Genomic DNA, 20,246 nt, shown 5'->3' with positions numbered 1-20,246 from the left:
CCGTCTGGCCACTCTACCATAAAAGCCTGATTGGTGGAGTGATGCAGAGATGCTTTTCCTCCCTGACCAAGGCCCGTCTCTCCCGATTGCTCAGTTTGGCTGGGCAGCTAGCTCTAGGAAGTGTCTTGGTGGTTCAAAACTTCTTCCATTTAAGAATGATGGATGCCACTGTTCTTGGGGACATTCAATGCTGCAGAAATGTTTTGGTACCCTTCCCCAGATAAGTGCCTCGACACAATCCTTTCTTGGAGCTCTACAGACAATTCCATCTACCCCATGGCTTGGTTTTTGCTCTGACATGCACAGTCAACCTTATAGACAGATGTGTGCCTTTCCAAACCATGTCCAATCAATTGAATTTACCACAGGTGGACTCCAATCAAGTTGTAGAAACATCAAGGATGATCAATGGAAACAGGATGCACCCGAGCTCAATTTTAAGTATCATAGCAAAGGGTCTGAATACTTAAGGTATTTACATTTTTTAAAATAATTTAGCAAAAATGTCTAAAAACCTGTTTTCACTTTGTCATAATGGGGTCTTGTGTGTAGATTGCTGAGGACGAAAAAAATTATACATTTTGGAATAAGGCTGTAACTTAAGAAAATGTGGAAAATTCAATGGGTCTGGATACTTAGTGCCTTCGAACGGGGTATGGTAGTAAGTACCAGGCGCACTGGTTTGGAGCATGTCAAAAACTGCAACGCTGTCAAGAATGGTCCATCACACAAAGGACACGCAGCCAACTTGACAACTGTGGGAAGGATTGGAGTCAACATGGGCCGGCATCCCTGTAGAACGCTTGACACCTTGTAGAGTCCATGCCCAAAGGATTGAAACTGTTCTGAAGGCAAAAGGGGGTGCAACTCAATATCACATAGGTTTTCATGTATCCAAAATTAAGCTGATGGGGTGTTTTTTTTTGGGGGGGGGGGGTCACACCACTTTACTAAAATTGCATTGGCCAATACAGTACTCTAATACCATAATACAATATATTCCATTTACGTAACAGACACTTTTATCCAAAGTGACAACACTCCACATTTTGGTATGTGACCCCAATACATAAGTACCATACAATAATGTAAAATACAATACAATATAGATATATGACTGCCATCCCCATAAGCATACCACTCTCCTTCAGGCCATTGATGAGGCATGCAATGATTTTCACCCAGACCTATGTGAGGCTTGGAGTCACCATGCCAAAAGGTTTTTCCCCAGGTGCATGAAAAATTAGGATGCTCAAAACAGGTTTGATGCAAACTAGCACCTGCTAAACATTGTATTTCATTTGATTACATTGTGAAAGATGTCTTCAATGATCACCCCTGGGATAGAAATGGAAATGTGATGTTCAGTCAAGTTTAAAATGGGCAGTGCGAGTACATTGCCTAATGTGAAAACAGTGTAACGTAGTGTAATTTACAGTACTGTAGCATACTACATACATTCAAAAGTATCTTATATTTTTTGCTATTACATTAATGGTTGTTAAAATAATTAGTCATTATGTTGTGTTTTGGTGATTAAACCAATGTATTTCACAGTAGGATTATATTGTGGCTCAATGTTTGTGTGGTATGTCTCCCCCCACAAAAAAATGAATGCACAATGAAAGCTTTTGAACATAAGACTGGCTGCGTTACAAATGTTATAAGTTTGGAGTTTTGTCCTAAGAGTTTTGAAAATTCACCACATACTTGTGAAAATAGTAGCAAGCGATAAAAAATAACTAAGAAACTGTGTTGCACCAGTTTCCAGGCCTTTAATGTTTTGGTGTTGGGACTGCAGCAACACCATGTGGTTATTATAGATATTAACACAGTCATGGGTTATTTTGAGATTGTTGACATTGAGCACAACACAGCAATGCTAGGAAAACCTTTAACAATAATATATCATGTTTTGGCCAGTATTGAAACTGGATTCTGGAAAACTGCAGAAAAACATGTTTCAACAATACAGTCATTGCAAAGCCTTCAGAAAACTGCTAATTTAAATAAGGATATTAATGCATTAGAATAGAGCATAAAGCTCCCCGAGGTTATATCTGAAGAAGGATTAAGTCCACTTAGTGTCCACTGTCTCCAGGCTCTTTATCTTTATATTGTATTCACCTCATATTTCACCATGCCACCTGAGGGAACACAGGGTCAGAGGGCGAAGATCGATAGATTTCTGCTTTATTATATCAATGACAAGCTCACACGTCACTTTCTATTCACAATATGCTTGAAGAATGGCCTTGTGAAAAAAGTTCTTAAATGGAGCAAAAGGGAACATTTGAAAGAAAAGCCATTTTCTTAGGCGGCAGGGTAGCCTAGTGGTTATTATGAGCATTCGACTTGTAACTGGAAGGTTGCAAGTTCAAACCCCCGAGCTGAAAAGGTACAAATCTGTCGTTCTGCCCCTGAACAGACAGTTAACCCACTGTTCCTAGGCAGTCATTGAAAATAAGAATTTGTTCTTAACTGACTTGCCTAGTTAAATAAAGGTAAAATAAATAAAAAGGCGCAGTGTTGATTTGTCATACGCGTGAGTTCTTAAAGAGCGTGCTGACCTTATTCCACAATGCCTTTTGCTGAATGGATAAATAAGAAACATAAACCATGGCAACATGGGGCTGGAATGTGCTCAAACTGGGATCACTGGGGTCAGGTACAGTTGAAGAAGTGCTCTTGTGTGTGTGACAAAGCAAGAGACACCTGGATTTGAGACGCAGGTAGTATCATCATAATGGCACCAGGACTTACAACTCTCCTCTCTGTGGCTCTTTCGCAGCTGTTGATACTGGGGACACTCACACAGGGAGGTGAGTTCCAATTATATTTATTGGGTGCTCTGACATATTACAGCTAAAGTGCCACATTCACATCTATATATTGTGTTGCTGTAGGTCATGGCCTGCAAACAGTATCGCTCATGTCGGTTGATTGAATATGAAAGTAAATGTCAGCGTACACATTGAACTGTCACTAATACTACATAATGCTAATACTTGTCTTTTAATTTACGGTTATCATGGTTTCATATCGAACACTAAAGAGAGTACATACCCGCTTGAAGGGTCATAAATAAGCCTTCATTATCTTGGGTTCTTGTTGCATCTTGTAGGTCCAGTGAGGGTGGCAGTGCCTATCAGGCTGTCTGTGTGAGAGTGAGCTGTCCAATGGAGAATTGGTTGGTCAGTCAGGTCTACTCCAGCTCGGTGGTGGAAGCGGGAGTACTATTGGGGCCCATGAGGAGACTGGAGGACCCAGACCACGACTTTAAGTAAGGAACATTGGTCAGTATTAGCATCATTATTAACACTAAACACAAATTTAAATACATTTTATTTGACAGAGAAGTCTATGTAATCTCTTGTATAATCATACATTTTCAGGCTTAATTCTATACATTTTACAATGACATACTTCCAGAAATCAAAGTCAATTTCTCTTATCAAAATGTTGTACGGTATGGTCAGTCATCATAGCCTATCCTGCCTTGTTGTGCATGATGAACTTACACTTGTTGCTCTCCATTTAATAGGTTCACAGAGAAAGAGTTACCCAGACTTTGGGCTGCCCCTGGAAGCGTGTGAATTGAGTGGCTGGAAATGAGGCCAATCAGACCTCCTGGGAGCTACTGTCAGAGTCCTCTGGGGTTCAGACCAGGATGGATGCAGGTTCTTGCGGGTCTAAAACAGTGCTTATGAATCATCTCTTATTCTTCTGTTCTCCCAGTATGTACAACACTATTCCATTCTGTGTGTAATAAGCAGTTGTTAGCATAGCATTACTAAGATAAAATAATGTTTGACTTGGCCATGTTCATTTCATTGCAGGAGTTGGCTGCTACAAACGCAAAGAAAACAAACATATCCTGAGGCTCAGCTCTTGATCGAAACAAACAAAATTAAATAGAATGGATTCAAAACAGAATGAATCTAGATCCCTATGGTCTAAACACAGAGTTGGATTTATAAGACAATGACAAATCATCAACAACTAACATTGTTAGTGAGGAAGCACCTTTGACTTTGGACAACCATCTACATCTGGGTAACTCTTAAGCAATACAGACAGTCCAACCAATGGCTGTAACATAAGGAGAAATGAAGACACACTTCGTTAATATTGTATATCCCCATCCATTTAGAAATACACATTGCATATTATGTTATTCCAAGCTATCCCCACATGCAGTACAGTAAACATGCTGTTAGATAGTTAACCTGGTCCTCCTCTCTGACTTCCACCGACACCTCTACTCTCCTCTGGGCTGCGGTGGGTAACAAGATTAAGGTCTCAGCTCAACAACTAGCTCATTCTAGGTTCCAGGACAGATTGAATGAGCAGGTTGAGCTAAAGGACAACTCGTTAATCCCAACAGAACCTCTACACTAGGAGAGGCCTCCCCCTCTATCGTCAAAACTGTTAATATACGCTGCATGATGAGTCCTTTATGTAGTCAGGGAGTTTGTTTAGGAAACTGAGGAAAAGTAGTGTCTTTACCTCCACTGTGTTCTATACGTTAACCCTATGAGGTTGTTGAGGTTAGGACCGCAGTCTCTCACGACAGACTGTTGTTAGTTCCACAGAGATGTCTCGCTAGGTTTCCCTTTGATCCTCTTTTTGACAGCAGATGAAGCAGCAATAGTCCGACGAGGATTCAAGCATTCCGATTGAGATTCCAATGAGGATCTGTGATGTTAGGCTGTTCACCGATATCCTTGCGATGGTTTTGGAATACATATTCTAGTCACTCAATAGTGGAATTTGTCCGTCTTTTAACCTAAAGATACTTAAAGATAAAATACATTGTGGGGAAGTGTTTGTTGTGTGGGCCAAAGATTTTAGAACTTGTGAAATATGAATGGGTTACCTTAAGTTGGATATCAAATTTAATAAACACATTGTGAACAAATTATTAACCACACTCTAGAGTAAACATTTTTCAAGAACTCAACAAACTCACACCCATTCCACCCATTCATTGAAACGAGCTAATCTGGTTTAACTTCATTGCCTGCTAGTTGACATACCCAGTTATTTAGCTATCATCAGTCAATGGACTGTACCACTCAAGGGCGTAAAAGTTTACTACTTACCACAGGCGATGTGACAATCACACAGGCACGTGTCACAGCGGGTGAACCAGCGCTTCCAGTCAGGATTCATCTTCCTGCAGTTGTCAATGCCGTAGCAGCCCTGCTTAAGAGGCCCCATGTAGGACTTAAGAGGACAGGTGGAGGAGCAGGTAGCTGTTTCTAGCTCCTTCTCAGTGATCTCCACACGGCCCTGACGACACACCCCTGGCCCAGGTAGAGAGGGGGGACAGGGGTAGAGGGGATGGGGTGTGGAGGAGCAGAGACATGAGGTGTATGTGAGAGAAGGAAAGAAAGGTAAAGGACTTAATATAGTACGATAGTGAGTGTACTAAAATGTGTTCCCTGAGGTGTTAAGGCAAAATTAATGGTGATCAATAAGCCTGTATGAACAAACAGGCTACTCACTGAGACTACTGTGAGCTGGCTACATTCACACAATGACATCGAACGCTACTTCTTTACACCTACAGGGAGTAGTGACGTGTAGTGGAGACAAATTAATTGGGTCTTTGATCACTATTGAACAAAATGGGCAACTCACTGAGACAGGAGGGTTTGGGGGTCCAGCCTCCATTGGACTGGCAGGCTCGGGCAGGGTCCCCCACCAATAGGAAGCCAGAGCGACAGGCATACCGGACAACTGAGCCCACCCACCAGTCGTTCCCATACACCATCCCATTATAGTCCACATCAGGCCTCCCACAGTTCACTGAACCACACAGGACAGAACAAACACCATAGAACAAGAGCAAACAGGACAAACACCATAGAACAAGAGCAAACAGGACAAACACTATAGAACAAGAGCAAACAGGACAAACACTATAGAACGAGAGCAAACAGGACAAACACCATAGAACAAGAGCAAACAGGACAAACACTATAGAACGAGAGCAAACAGGACAAACACCATAGAACAAGAGCAAACAGGACAAACACTATAGAACAAGAGCAAACAGGACAAACACCATAGAACAAGAGCAAACAGGACAAACACAATAGAACAAGAGCAAACAGGACAAACACAATAGAACAAGAGCAAACAGGACAAACACTATAGAACAAGAGCAAACAGGACAAACACTATAGAACAAGAGCAAACAGGACAAACACAATAGAACAAGAGCAAACAGGACAAACACTATAGAACAAGAGCAAACAGGACAAACACTATAGAACAAGAGCAAACAGGACAAACACCATAGAACAAGAGCAAACAGGACAAACACAATAGAACAAGAGCAAACAGGACAAACACTATAGAACAAGAGCAAACAGGACAAACACCATAGAACGAGAGCAAACAGGACAAACACCATAGAACGAGAGCAAACAGGACAAACACAATAGAACGAGAGCAAACAGGACAAACACAATAGAACGAGAGCAAACAGGACAAACACCATAGAACAAGAACAAACACAATAGAACGAGAGCAAACAGGACAAACACCATAGAACAAGAGCAAACAGGACAAACACCATAGAACGAGAGCAAACAGGACAAACACAATAGAACGAGAGCAAACAGGACAAACACCATAGAACAAGAGCAAACAGGACAAACACCATAGAACGAGAGCAAACAGGACAAACACCATAGAACAAGAGCAAACAGGACAAACACTATAGAACAAGAGCAAACAGGACAAACACCATAGAACGAGAGCAAACAGGACAAACACCATAGAACGAGAGCAAACAGGACAAACACCATAGAACGAGAGCAAACAGGACAAACACCATAGAACGAGAGCAAACAGGACAAACACCATAGAACGAGAGCAAACAGGACAAACAGAGCATGCGCAAAGTAGAGAATAATGACTAATATACTGTATGAGAAGATAAAGATAGTACAATGCATTTCCAATTGTAGTTTGATACATTTCAGTGTACTGACAAATTCATTCATTTCCTGTTGTTAAGGAAAATACAATTTGATAGAATTTTTATGTAATTATGATGAATGTGCTACACTACAGTGAGAGAGCAGGGTACAGCAGATAAAGGTTACATGTGGGAGTGGTACCTCTGCAGAGCGATTTATAGCCAAACCAGCAGCAGTCAGAGTCCCCACAGCGATCCTTCTTCAGTTCCTGGTGTCTCCCCTTACAACCTCCCATACAGATGGGGGCTGTGCCTGACCAGTAGGTGTCATCCACAGGTTCTGGCTCTGGAGCCACCTCTGTCACACCTGAATCAGATCAGTTCCATCAGATAATATACACTAAGTTACCTGTCAAATCTGAATGAAGCATTTCAATTTCATCAGATTACATACATCCTGGAGCTGATTTAAGTCACTTTGGATAAGACAAACCGCTAAATGACTCAAATGTATGTACTGAACCAAGGGTAAACCTCACGAAAGTTATGCACTTTCATTCAATAACCATCACGAGTAATACTGTTCTAGTAAATTATCTTACCGCTACCTTCCTCCTCCATTAACTCAGGCAGCTGTGCGAATACCCCGTGTGAGGACCCCAGGAGCAGAAGCAGCATTGAAAACAGTCTCATGGTTGCCTGTCTTCTGTCCCTCAGTAGCAGTCTCTACAAGCAGGAGAGGTAAACACCTCAGTTCTGAACCAAAGAAAAAGCATGCATGGATGTTAAGGAGTTTCTCTTCAAACTTCCATTTAAATCTCCATAAAAAGGCACAGAAGCATGCCAAGAAGTCTTCAGGTGTTCTGCATGAACTCTATCTGCAGTAGGGTCCAGAGATAGCGACCGAGTAAGGAAGCAGAGCACAGTGAGTGCTGCTAACACTAAGCTCCTAGGACTGGTTAATCTTTTAAACACAGCTAACAACAACAACCCATCCACTACTACCACAGATATAATACTATGCGCTGTGCTTACACAGAGCCATAGAATGGGTTGCAGATATATTCATGTACATTATACAGTTTTGCATGGATGTGCAATTGTAGTGTATAAGAAAAGGAGGCGAGAAATAACAAGATATTGTTTGTTATAAGAATGGCTTTCTTGAGTGCATTGCAATAGCTGCACGACTAGAGCAAAAAGTATTGATTCCATCTCTGCCGTTGAATAGAATGGCAACAATCAAGAGCCTCAACATCCTATTTCAGTCCTGTACGTAGCCTCTCTGTGTCTGCCAGTCTTGTCCATCATTGGAGGAAGTGTCTGACGGGCAACAAGCCGGATGCAAAGAGCACCACTAAGTGGATTAGATTCTAGGCCAGAGAATGCTCTCTTTCACACCATGCACACACAGGCACGCACACGCTGTAAATCCATTTCTGTGGGATAATTAAGCGCAAAATATAGATAAGTATTATATTATACACAACGTTCTGCTTCACTTGATAGAGAATCATCAGTTCACATCTACATGCAATGTTCTGAAATGTGCGTCAAACTAAATATACACGCTCTAAAAAGGTGAGTGACAGCAATGCAAAATACGATACAAGCCAATAAAAAGCACAATCTGTTTATTGCCCAGGACCAAAAAACAAAATGTCAAATCAAACAGCTGAGGGGTATAATAAAAAGCAGGGTCAATGAGTTAGCCAGCTAACTTAGATAAACAACCAGCAATAACTATTCATTTTCTGCTTATTTCATTTAGACTTGAATCAACACATTTTTGTTGTAGCCCTGGACAAGCACACCCGATTCAACTAATCATCAAACCCTCAATGAGTTGAATTAGATTCAATTCTCCAGAGCAACAAAATTGTGCGTTGTTTGGGTGTATTTGAGGACTGGAGTTGGAAAACACTGAATTAAGGCGTCCTCATGCTTCCCAGCCAAAACAATTTGGCAGAGTTTATGCATATATTAAGATGACATTTTGTGACGTTTTGGAGGCAAGCCGAAGTTCGGAGCCGAAGTTGACACCCCTTTGTCTGTGACTGGTCAACAGTATGGATTCTTGAATAGTCTGTTGTCATTCAACGAGAGACGACTCATTTTCAAGCACATTTCTTCCTTTGAAAAATACTTCACCAAATATCTTAGATATAAAATTGCACGACGAAGATATCTTCGTCAAAAACATCAAGATTAATTACAGATTTCTTGAGTCATCTTAGATTAATTCTGATTAGACAAACAGTACTATTGTCGCTTTTTTTCTAATTTTTCAAGCAAAGGTCATTTAAGGGTGTTTGCGAGCACACTCATAGGTGCCAGCCGAACTGAAGCATGCTGACGCCTTTAGACCAACACATTTCAACCCCCCCAAAAATATAACAAGTTATATAAGACTACTTAGTCAGCTGGCTAACTCATTGATCCTGCTTTATAGTATACACCTATGAAGTACATTCAGCTCAGCTCAAAGTTGTTCATAATGCAAAACATAGCAACTGTCCTGGTCTCCAACAATGGCGGATCAGACGTTGGAAAACAACTCTTCAGTCCAAGAAATCACATCCACAATATCAACTCCATATCTTCTGACAGAGTGCTATGAGGAGTGTGGGCCCTGCAGTGAGGGCAGGTAAGGCCAGTCCTGCTGGTTAAATCCCAATATTTAGGAGCCACTGTTCACTTCAATCAATACTATGTGAATCCTTGAAGAGTTCCCCCTCCTCATAGTCAGTAGACAGGCATGCTAAAAAAAAACGGTAAAGCTCTCCCATCCTTCCCTTAGTCCTGGTGCCTCTGTGCTGTGTCACTGCTCAGTATCTCGGAGGAACAAGCCATTAGATGAGCAGCATGTCTATGTGAGGGGTTGTAGTGGTTATACCACCTGCATGCCCAGCTGCTGAGCAGTGTCCTGTAGCTGCAGGATCACAGTGTCCTCCCCTGCCTGAGACGAGTCCCCCCCAGTCAAATCATAGAACACACCCCCCTCCTGCTCCCCCTCCAACAGCACCCCTCTCAGCTCCACCTGTACCTCCGTGGAGTGTGCTACTACCCTGGCATCCTCCCCAGGCCCCAGGATATCTGTCCGGGCAGCGTCCTCCCCTCCCCCTCGTGGCCCTCCGGTCTCTCTCTCATCAGTTGCTCGGTCAGCTCCACACTCTCATAGCGGATCAGCTGCAGACGCATGAAGCCATCCTCATGCTCCCTATACCTGGGAGAGAGAAGGAAGACGGAGGTGTTAGCCACAAGACCAAAATGATGCCCAAACGATGCTCAAGACTTTCATTCACCTAGTAATGATTCTGGAGTCAAACTACTTGCATTGAATGAGGCCTTGTTAATACAAACCACCTCCACATAAACATGCTGTTAGATGCAATCTCAACCACATGCACTTTAGAATTGGTTGTCCTAGTATGCTGGCTATAAATGTTACGCTTGCTATGTTGGTACCTGAATCGGGGGTGTCCAGGGGGCCATTTGAACTGGTGCTTCTTGCGGAGGTGGGCAGTGAGGTTGTTTCCCCTCGTGAAGCACTGCTCACAGACATGACACTTGTAGCGAGCCACAAAATCTCCCTGAGTCGTCAACACAAAAAGCAAACATCTTAGAAAATAGGTCACGCATAGTTTTGGAATGGATCACAATTAATAGAGTTGTTTTTTCATGGCTGACACAAACCGTACTTCATATTGTCCTTTTCAGCACATTTCCACCAACTGTGATGGACGCATGACCAGGCCAGCCCAGCACAGTGCAGCAGTGTAAAAAGGATAAACATTTGTAAATATCCCTAACTCACCTCATGTACTTTCTTGTAGTGGTTCTTGATGGAGTGCAGTGAGCGTGTGGTGTAGTCACAGTTGGTGAAGTCACAGCGGTAGGCCGGCTCAGTGCTGTGGGTGTCCAGGTGTTTACGAAGGTCGATCAGGTTCTTACAGCTGAGGAGAGATACACACACCACAGGAAAGACGGGTTAGGATGGGTTTTGCCCATACTATCGTTAACACTTGCACACACTAAACAGGTACTCCTTCGATATAATTCACTTTCATAATATTGATTGAGTATGGACATGATCTCTGTCAGAAATCGATGGTGTTGGCTTATATTACTGACCGGGAGCCCTGGGCATTACCTAACTATTTGCCAAATGTATTAACCTACCTGTACTCGCAGTATTCACAGCTGTAAGGCTTCTCGTTGCTATGGCGGAACTTTATGTGGTTCCGCAGTGATGAGGGGGATGGGCAGGTCATGTCACACAATGGACACTTGTAGTGATTTACTAACAGCAGAGAAGGAGAGAGAAGGAAAAAAAGATACAGATCAGAGCACAGTATTACTGGGCATCAAACGACAGCAACGTGTAATAGAAATTACAAAGGGGGTTCAAGGGACTGACCATGATTCCTCATGTGGTCCCTCAGTAGTCTCTCTGTTGCAAAGCGTTTGGAGCAGTGGGAGCACTGGAACCTCTGACCTAGGAGAGACAAGGGACCACAGACACACAGTAATATGTCAGTCATTAAGTAAATGTGTTACTGTGTTATACTCCACAATGTTAGCAACGGCATTAATCCAATCCACCCCTGACCTTTCCCTCTCACCCTCGATGGTGGTCTGCCGTCTGATGTGGTCAAAGAACTTGGTGTTGTTGGCAAACATCCCTCCACAGATTGGGCAGGCCACCACCTTCTCCCCAGTGTGGCTCCGCAGGTGCTCCCGCAGCTTAAAACGCCCTTTAAAAGTGGCCTCGCAGTCTGGAGAAAAGTCAGGGGAAAACAAGTACAGGTGATACTCTCAGTAGCAGTTACACTCTGGTTCCAGGTCACATGACATCAGTAATAACCTGATTTTACCTACCCTCAATTCCAAAATAATCAAAAACCCCACATCCTTCAACTGAAACACACAAACACCTCTACTTCTCCATGAAAAGTTGTAAACTAGCCTGTGTTAATCACTGCTGCCATTTTTACAGGGGTCAATGGACTCACCCTTCCAGCCACAGCGCACCAAGAGCTCCTTATCAGTAGAGGGTACATCCATACACATACTGTGCATCTCCACATGGCGGTAGAACCACTCTGGGTTGGCAAGGGAGGGTTGCTGCAAACGCACACACACAAAAACATGTTACTCTCATAGTAATGAACTTATGAAGACCAACAAATGTGTGAAAACTTCACCACTTAAACTGATATGCTTAAACCGGTCCACTTGAATAGATTTGAGCCCATCTAAATGAAAGAGTAGTGTGTGTTTCGTGCCCGACTGTTCACGTCCCTGGTCTATGCCCGGCTTAATGCCATGTCTGTCTGTCCACAAGCTTCACATCTAAGCTTGATATAACCCACACGAACAGTGTCTCACCTCACATTGCTCCCACTGGCAGATGAAGTTGTCTGTGATGTCAGGCACGATGTTGCGGTTGTGGAGGCCAATGGTGCAGGTGCCGATGCTGGGCTGGGCCTTGAGTACCCCCTGACCCCACTGCTTCAGCTTGGTGTGGTAACAGTGGAAATAGACGTGGCGCTTAAACTCCTCGGCACTCTCCACAGAGCAGAACCCACAATCTTTCCATAGACAGCTGTGCTCCTCTAGTGACATAAAACGAACAAGATACATGCATATGGCATTGTACAACATACAACTATTGTTCCACAATAGCCTTTGATAGCTACTTTTATCTCAAATAAAAATTCAGGTTAGACTTTTCCTCTCTTATGCATTGCATCTCTCACACAGAGCGTCACTCCACGTCGGAGGTACTGAGTGGCTGTGAAAAGAGAGTAATCCATGCTCCCCTTGCCCGCTCACCAAATGAGTAATTTCCCCCGTCCTCTATGTCCAGCGCCTTGAGGTGACCCTCCACATGCTCGCAGAACTCCTGCATCCGATCGAACGACTCTTGGCAGGACCCCCACTCACACGCCAACTCCAGCAGTGAGTCCTCTTTTCTCGCCCGTTTGCTTGCAGGAGGCATCGAATCTCACACTATACGTTCACATGAACGATCGTGTCTAACGCAAAAAGCTAACCTTCTATGAAAACGAAAATATCCTTGCTAACAAATGGTAGCCAAGCTAGGAATGAGCAAATGAGCTAACTCACGGCAGTAGTATCCACGTGTGACAACAACGTTATGATGTCGTGTTGAAAAGTAATGTAGCTAGCAAGAAAGTGTTTTAATGAAAAATCGAAAACAGAATTGCTCAATTATTTAGACTAGAAAGAATAACCAAATATACAATTGAACTACCCAACCTGGATGTTGTTGGACAAATGTTTCGCAATGAGCTCCTATCAGAAATCTTCACCTTCTTCTTCGTTGGAATTGGGTTGGCGGGTCGCATTCTACCTTCAAGGTGCATACATCGCCAGCTACTGTACTGGAGTGTAAGGCCAGTCAAGGCCTAACGACATTACATTCTCTTCGTTAGTTCTGTTCCACTACACCCCTTCCGTCCCGTTTCCTCCCCCAACTCAGTGGCGACCCATCATTCAGGGCAGGTTATTTTAAGGAATAAAATATTTTGGGGGGGCATTAATACATGTCACATATCAGTTTGGAAACCATGTAAAAAATAATATATTTCATTGAGTTAATAAAGCCATTTTTGTTTTCTTGAGTAAGGCAGCTCCAAAATGCAGGTGTTTCAGCCAAGCTCTGTGCTTTCTGTGGTGGTGGGGCAAGCCAGCAGAAAATACGGAGCGTTGCGCCATGATTGGCTCAGTGCTCAGTGTCATGGGGACACTACAGTTGTGGCCAAAAGTTTTGAGAATTATACAAATATGAATTTCCACAAAGTTAGCTGCTTCAGTATCTTTAGATATTTTGTCAGGTGTTACTATGGAATACTGAAGTATAATTACAAACATTTCATAAGTGTCAAAGGCTTTTATTGACAATTACATGAAGTTGATGCAAAGAGTCAATAATTGCAGTGTTGACCCTTCTTTTTCAAGACCTCTGCAATCCACCCTGGCATGCTGTCAATTAACTTCTGGGCCACATCCTGACTGATGGCAGCCCATTCTTGCATAATCAATGCTTGGAGTTTGTCAGAATATGTGGGGTTTTGTTTGTCCACCTGCCTCTTGAGGATTGACCACAAGTTCTCAATGGGATTAAGGTCTGGGGAGTTTCCTGGCCATGGACCCAAAATATCGATGTTTTGTTCGCCGAGCTACTTAGTTATCATTTTTGCCATATGGCAAGGTGCTCCATCATGCTGGAAAAGGCATTATTCATCTACAAACTGTTCCTGGATGGTTGGGTGAAGTTGCTCTCAGAGGATGTGTTGGTACCATTCTTTATTCATGGCTGTGTTCTTAGGCAAAATTGTGAGTGAGCCCACTCACTTGGCTGAGAAGCAACCCCACACATGAATGGCCTCAGGATGTTTTACTGTTGGCATGACACAGGACTGATGGTAGCACTCACCTTGTCTTCTACGGACAAGCTTTTTTCTGGATGCCCCAAACAATTGGAAAGGGGATTCATCAGAGAAAATGACTTTACCCCAGTCCTCAGCAGTCCAATCCCTGTACCTTTTTCAGAATATCAGTCTGTCCCTGATGTTTTTCCTGGAGAGAAGTGGCTTCTTTGCAGCCCTTCTTGACACCAGGCCATCCTCCAAAAGTCTTCACCTCACTGTGCGTGCAGATGCACTCACACCTGCCTGCTGCCATTCCTGAGCAAGCTCTGTACTGGTGGTGCCCCGATCCCGCAGACGGTCCTGGCACTTGCTGGACTTTCTTGGGCGCCATGAAGCCTTCTTCACAACAATTGAACCACTCTCCTTGAAGTTCTTGATGATCCGATAAATGGTTGATTTAGGTGCAATCAAACTGGCAGCAATATCCTTGCCTGTGAAGCCCTTTTTGTGCAAAGCAATGATGACGGTACGTGTTTCCTTGCAGGTAACCATCATTGACAGAGGAATAACAATGATTCCAAGCACCACCCTCCTTTTTAAGCTTCCAGTCTGTTATTTGAACTCAATCAGCATGACAGAGTGATCTCCAGCCTTGTCCTCATCAACACTCACACCTGTATTAACGAGAGAATCCCTGACATGATATCAGCAGGTCCTTTTGTGGCAGGGCTGAAATGCAGTGGAAATGTTTTTTGGGATTGCATGGCAAAAAGGGACTTTGCAATTAATTGCAATTCATCTGATCACTCTTCATAACATTCCGGAGTATATGCAAATTGACATCATACAAACTGAGGCAGCAGACTTTGTGATAATTACTATTTGTGTCATTCTCAAAACTTTTGGCCACGACTGTACGTCACCTCGAAATCTAAGGGTAAACTATGGAAATTCTAGCCGTTTGGGTGCTGCCATAGAGTTACAGTACATTAGAAGTGCTCATCCAAGAAGGCTCACGGTCATTGATAAAGAAGGCTCACGGTCGTTATATGATCAAATTAAGTCAAATCACGTTATATGTACAGTATCTTTGATTGGACTGCAGTCATTATCTTGAATCAAGTTGACAATCTACTGGTCGAATCCTTTTCAGTCCTTGTCGTATGAATACAAATAATGAAGAGAAATTACAGATAAAATGTATTGGTGCTCATCGGCCATTGGACATAAACATTACACAACAAGTTGAAAATTGCAAATTCAACAATGCGTGGTTTGGAAGGAAGTGAGCACAGCACAACAAGGTGAGTACAAAAATGTATTGCATGCTGCTGCATACATGATGTAATATGCCAGGGATGTATGTACAGTTGAAGTCGGAATTTTATATACACTTAGGTTGGAGACAGTAAAACTAGTTTTTCACCACAATTTCTTGTTAACAAACTACAGTTTTGGACATCTACTTTGTGCATGACACAAGTAATTTTTCCAACAATTGTTTACAGAAAGATTATTTAACTTATAATTCACTGTATCACAATTCCAGTAGGTCAGAAGTTTACATACACTAAGTTGACTGTGCCTTTAAACAGATTGGAAAATTCCAGAAAATGATGTCATGGCTTTAGAAGTTTCTGCCATCATTTGAGTCAATTGGAGGTGTACCTGTGGATGCATTTCAAGGCCTACCTTCAAACGCAGTGCCTCTTTGCTTGACATCATGGAGGAATCAAAATAAATCAGCCAAGACAGAAAAAATGGTAGACCTCCACAAGTCTGGTTCATCCTTGGGAGCAATTTCCAAACGCCTGAAGGTACCACGTTCATCTGTACAAACAATAGTACGCAAGTATAAACACTACGGGACCATGCAGCGGTCATACCGCTCAGGAAGGAGATGCGTTCTGTCTCCTAGAGATGAGTGAAAATCAATCCTAGAACAGCAAAAGACCTTGTGAAGATGCTGGAGGAAACAGGTACAAAAGTATCTATATCCACAGTAAAACGAGTCCTATATCCACATAACCTGAAAGGCCGCTCAGCAAGGAAGAAGCCACTGCTTCAAAATCGCCATAGAAAAGCCAGACTATGGTTAGCAACTGCACATGGGGACAAAGATCGTCCTCTGGTCTGATGAAACAAAAATAGAACTGTTTGGCCATAATGATCATTGTTATGTTTGGAGGAAAAAGGGGGAGGCTTGCAAGCCGAAGAAGACCACCTTCCACTGTACGTAGCGTTAGAAATAAGGTTCATGAAATCCTTCATATATTTGCCATTTCTCAGACTCACTTTGATAATTCATTTGATAATACAGCAGTAGTAACACATTCCTGTCTCTTCTGTAGAAGAGACAGAAATGCTTATGGGGGAGGTGTTGCTGTATATATATTCAGAGCCATATCCCTGTAATGCTTAGAGAAGATCTTATGTCAAGTATTATTGAAGTCTTGTTTTCAGGTTCACCTGGCACATCTAAAGCCTTTGCTTTTGGATGTTGCTATAGGATACCAAGTGCTAACAGTCAGCATCTAAATAATATGTGTGAAATGTTTGATAGTGTATGTGATGCAAATAGGGAGGTCTACTTTCTTGGGAACCTGAATATTGACTGATTTTCATCAAGCTGTCCACTCAAGAGGAAGCTTCTCACTGTAACCAGTGCCTGAAATCTGGTTCAGGTTATTAATCAACCTAACCAGGATGTTTACAACACTACAGGAACACGATCATCCACATGTACTGTAGAACTTTATTCTGAAGCTGTATCCATACAAATTGAATGTAGTGATCACAATATAGTGGCTATATCCAGGCAGGTAATTTGGCTACCCAACAAAAGTGTTAAAGCGGCCTTTACTGGTTCTAACAGTAGACATATCAGCTTGATGCCAGCGCTTAGCAAAATGTTCGAAAAAATGGTGTTTGACCAAACACAATGCTATTTCTCTGTAAACAAATTAACAACAGAGTCAGCATGCTTATAGAGAAGCGCACTCAACATGTACTGCAATGACACAAATGACTGATGATTGGTTGAAAATTTCGATAATAAGAAGATTGTGGGAGCTGTACTGTTAGATCGTGGATTCAGAGCTATCTATCTAATAGGACTCAGTTTTCATTCATTGAAGCTTCTCTAATGTCAAACATGTAAAGAGTGATGCGGTAGCATGGCAGCTCTCTAGGCCATCTAATCTTTTCTATTTTTTTTTAACCAATGACCTGCCACTGGCATTAAACATAGCATGTGTGTTCATGTATGCCGATGATTAAACCGTATACACATCAGCAACCACAGCTAATGAAGTCATTTAAACCCTTAACAAAGAGTTGCAAGCTGTTTTGGAATGGGTGGCCAGTAATAAACTGGTCCTGAACATCTCTAAAACTAAGAGCAAATCAATCCCTAAGTTCTAGACTTCAGCTGAATCTGGTAATGAATGGTGTGGCTGTTGAACAAGTTGAGGAGACTCAATTACTTGGTTTTACCTTAGATTGTAAACTGTCATGGTCAAAACATATACTGTCGATTCAATGATTGTAAAGATGGGGAGAGGTCTGTCGGTAATAAAGGGAGGCTCTGCTTTTTTGACTCCACACACTCCACAATGCAAGTCCTGCAGACTCTAGTTTTATATTTTATCAGACAGGCCACCAGGGGTCTTTTCACAGTCCTCAGGTTCAGAACAAATTCAAGGAAATGTACAGTATTATAAAGAGTCATGAGTGCATGGAACTCTTTTCCATCTTATGTAGTGCAAGTGAACAGCAAACCTGGTTTTAAAAAAACAAATAAAGCAACACCTCACGGCATATGTGTCGGACCCCAGTAAGACTAGCTGTCTCTAATGGGGATTCTAATACATCAAATCAAGATCACTTAGACTCTAATTCTAAATGTAATTTCACCAACCATGCTGTTGGTGGCGGTGACGCGCCATCCTCTCTGGCACAATTCGACCTGTCTGAGCTCATGTCTCACAGTGTCTGTGGCATGAGACGGTATCTGCTGGAGACAGACCCTATTGGGACCACCTGCCTGTCTGCCTTTCGGACAATGACTCCCAATGTCCCAAAGCCCAAACTATATTAGGGCAGAGTCAAAACCATCTCGTCATTATATACAGTATTTCCAAAGACAGTACCAAATATTTTTATAACTAACCCAAGATGGACCACAGCCTGTCGTTTCAAATGGGAACAAATTATTCATATTGGGAAGAACAAGCAAGGAGGGGGGCAGAGCCAAGCACGAGCTAGCGAGATCCTATTGGCGGTTCTAGAATGTATTTCCTTATTGTCGTTAGGGAACGCCTACTCTGTGAAGTGAGCATGTGCAATAACTAAATTCGCCCTTGCATTCCTAAACAACGTAGTTTTTTACAACTTTGGAAAAAGGTCAAATCTATGAACTGTCCACTCTGTTCGTAACCGATTTGAGTTTTGGGAACAGAAAACTGTGTTGAGATAAAATGTTTCATTGATGAAAATATTTGCATAAAGTTGACCAAAATCAATCTCCATCTTCTCCCACTCCCGGCCACTGGGCTTCCTCTCATCACCATATTTGGTAGTTAGTGGAAACAACAACTGGATGCTTCACACTTATACATCCGGTGAAATATCTGGCTCATTGTTCTGTGACAGTAATGTTCATAGTCAGTAACCTAACATAGCAGGCATAGAAAGACATCTCAGCAGAGTTCCCAAACGGACGTTGAAAATACTATTTCCCTGAAAACCCGGCAACATCACTTTCTGCCAGTGCGCTTTCTGTCCAATTAACCTAACGTAGCACGTCTTTCTTTCTGATCCTGACTAGAGAAAAATAACTGTCAGGGGAGATTCTCTTCTGCACTGTTCAACCAATTCAGTAAATGTAGAGGATGAGTTAAGCTGGAGTGTAACCAAAGATGATCTATTACATTGACAAGATAGTCAAGTGACCGCTCTTACAATGGAAATAAATGTCCTCAATTATGGAAGGCAGGCGGGAAGGAGGATAGAGACGAGATCAGATAGGACCATTCTAGCCAATGAGTGGGCAGATATGTGTAACGATGTGCGCTGAGACTCGGGAAACAAGTTCAGGGAGTGAGTGTTTTAATAAATAAACACAACATAATACAAAACAAGGAACACTAACAGCACACAGACAAGAAACACAAACAATAATGCCTGGGAAAGGAACCAAAGGGAGTGACATACAGTATATAGGGAAGGTATTCAGGGAGGTGATGGAGTCCAGGTGAGTCTAACGATGGTGACAGGTGTGCGCCATAACGAGCAGCCTGGTGACCTAGGCCCGACACCGACCAAAATTACAATCCCAGGGATCAGGAGCAGACCGGTCACCTTTGCTGAGGTGCGGAAAACTTAGCAATCCGGCTGAGATGCGGAATCATGGCGACCTAGAGCGCCGGAGAGAGAGCATACATGACGATACCCCTCCCCGGCGCGTTTGGCTCCAGCCGCAGGACGCCAACCAAAGGGACGATCCCGGGGATCAGGAGCGGATTGGTCACTCCTGCTAATGCGCGGGAACCTGTCGCCGGCTGGGGGGCAGGAACCTGACAGACCGGCTGAGGCGGGGGAACCTGGCGATCCGGGTGAGGCATGAGAGCCTTACTAGCTGGCGGAGGCAGGGGAGCCTGTAGTGGCTCCCGGACCCGAAGTCATTCCCATGGACACAATATCAACAAAAACCACTCCCCTGATGCTTCTCTTAGGTGAGGCGTTATTCTGTAACCGTGTGCGCTGAGAGTTGGGAAGCAAGTTCAGGGAGTGATTGTTTTAATAAATAAACACAGCGTAATGCAAAACAAGAAACAATAACAGCACACAGACAAGACACAGAAACAATAATGCCTGGGGAAAGAACCAAAGGGAGTGACATATATAGGGAC

General features: G+C 42.9%; 2 protein-coding genes across 4 annotated transcripts; both read right to left on the bottom strand.

Annotated features, from left to right (window-relative positions):
* Positions 1 to 1,540: 1,540 nt before the first annotated feature.
* Positions 1,541 to 7,844, bottom strand: si:ch211-117m20.4 (inactive serine protease PAMR1). Of its 3 annotated transcripts, none has more exons than XM_035781334.2 (5): positions 7,537 to 7,844; positions 7,137 to 7,301; positions 5,647 to 5,814; positions 5,106 to 5,309; positions 1,541 to 4,789 (listed from the first exon to the last, which is right to left on the bottom strand). In XM_035781334.2, the coding sequence occupies exons 1-5, from the start codon at positions 7,625 to 7,627 to the stop codon at positions 4,785 to 4,787; spliced, it is 633 nt and encodes a 210-aa protein (XP_035637227.1). In that variant the 5' UTR covers positions 7,628 to 7,844; the 3' UTR covers positions 1,541 to 4,784. The 3 variants fall into 3 exon arrangements, 2 of the variants coding, with proteins under 2 accessions (XP_035637227.1, XP_035637226.1); XM_035781333.2 differs by having other exon boundaries at positions 1,543 to 4,798; XR_008060645.1 differs by lacking the exons at positions 1,541 to 4,789; positions 5,106 to 5,309; positions 7,537 to 7,844 and having other exon boundaries at positions 5,672 to 6,730; positions 7,137 to 7,267.
* A 707-nt stretch (positions 7,845 to 8,551) lies between these two features.
* Positions 8,552 to 13,409, bottom strand: hinfp (histone H4 transcription factor). Its single transcript, XM_035781331.2, is given in 10 exon segments — positions 8,552 to 10,058; positions 10,061 to 10,160; positions 10,403 to 10,527; positions 10,752 to 10,890; positions 11,117 to 11,237; positions 11,355 to 11,432; positions 11,560 to 11,712; positions 11,950 to 12,061; positions 12,326 to 12,552; positions 12,773 to 13,409. Coding segments are annotated over 10 exon segments (1,455 nt in total). The 5' UTR covers positions 12,939 to 13,409; the 3' UTR covers positions 8,552 to 9,824.
* Positions 13,410 to 20,246: the final 6,837 nt, after the last annotated feature.

The sequence above is a fragment of the Oncorhynchus keta genome, chromosome 11, assembly GCF_023373465.1.
Source record: "Oncorhynchus keta strain PuntledgeMale-10-30-2019 chromosome 11, Oket_V2, whole genome shotgun sequence".
Classification (NCBI taxonomy): Eukaryota; Metazoa; Chordata; class Actinopteri; order Salmoniformes; family Salmonidae; genus Oncorhynchus; species Oncorhynchus keta.
Note: the sequence above shows the minus strand (reverse complement) of the source record. Positions and strands in the feature narration are given on the sequence as shown.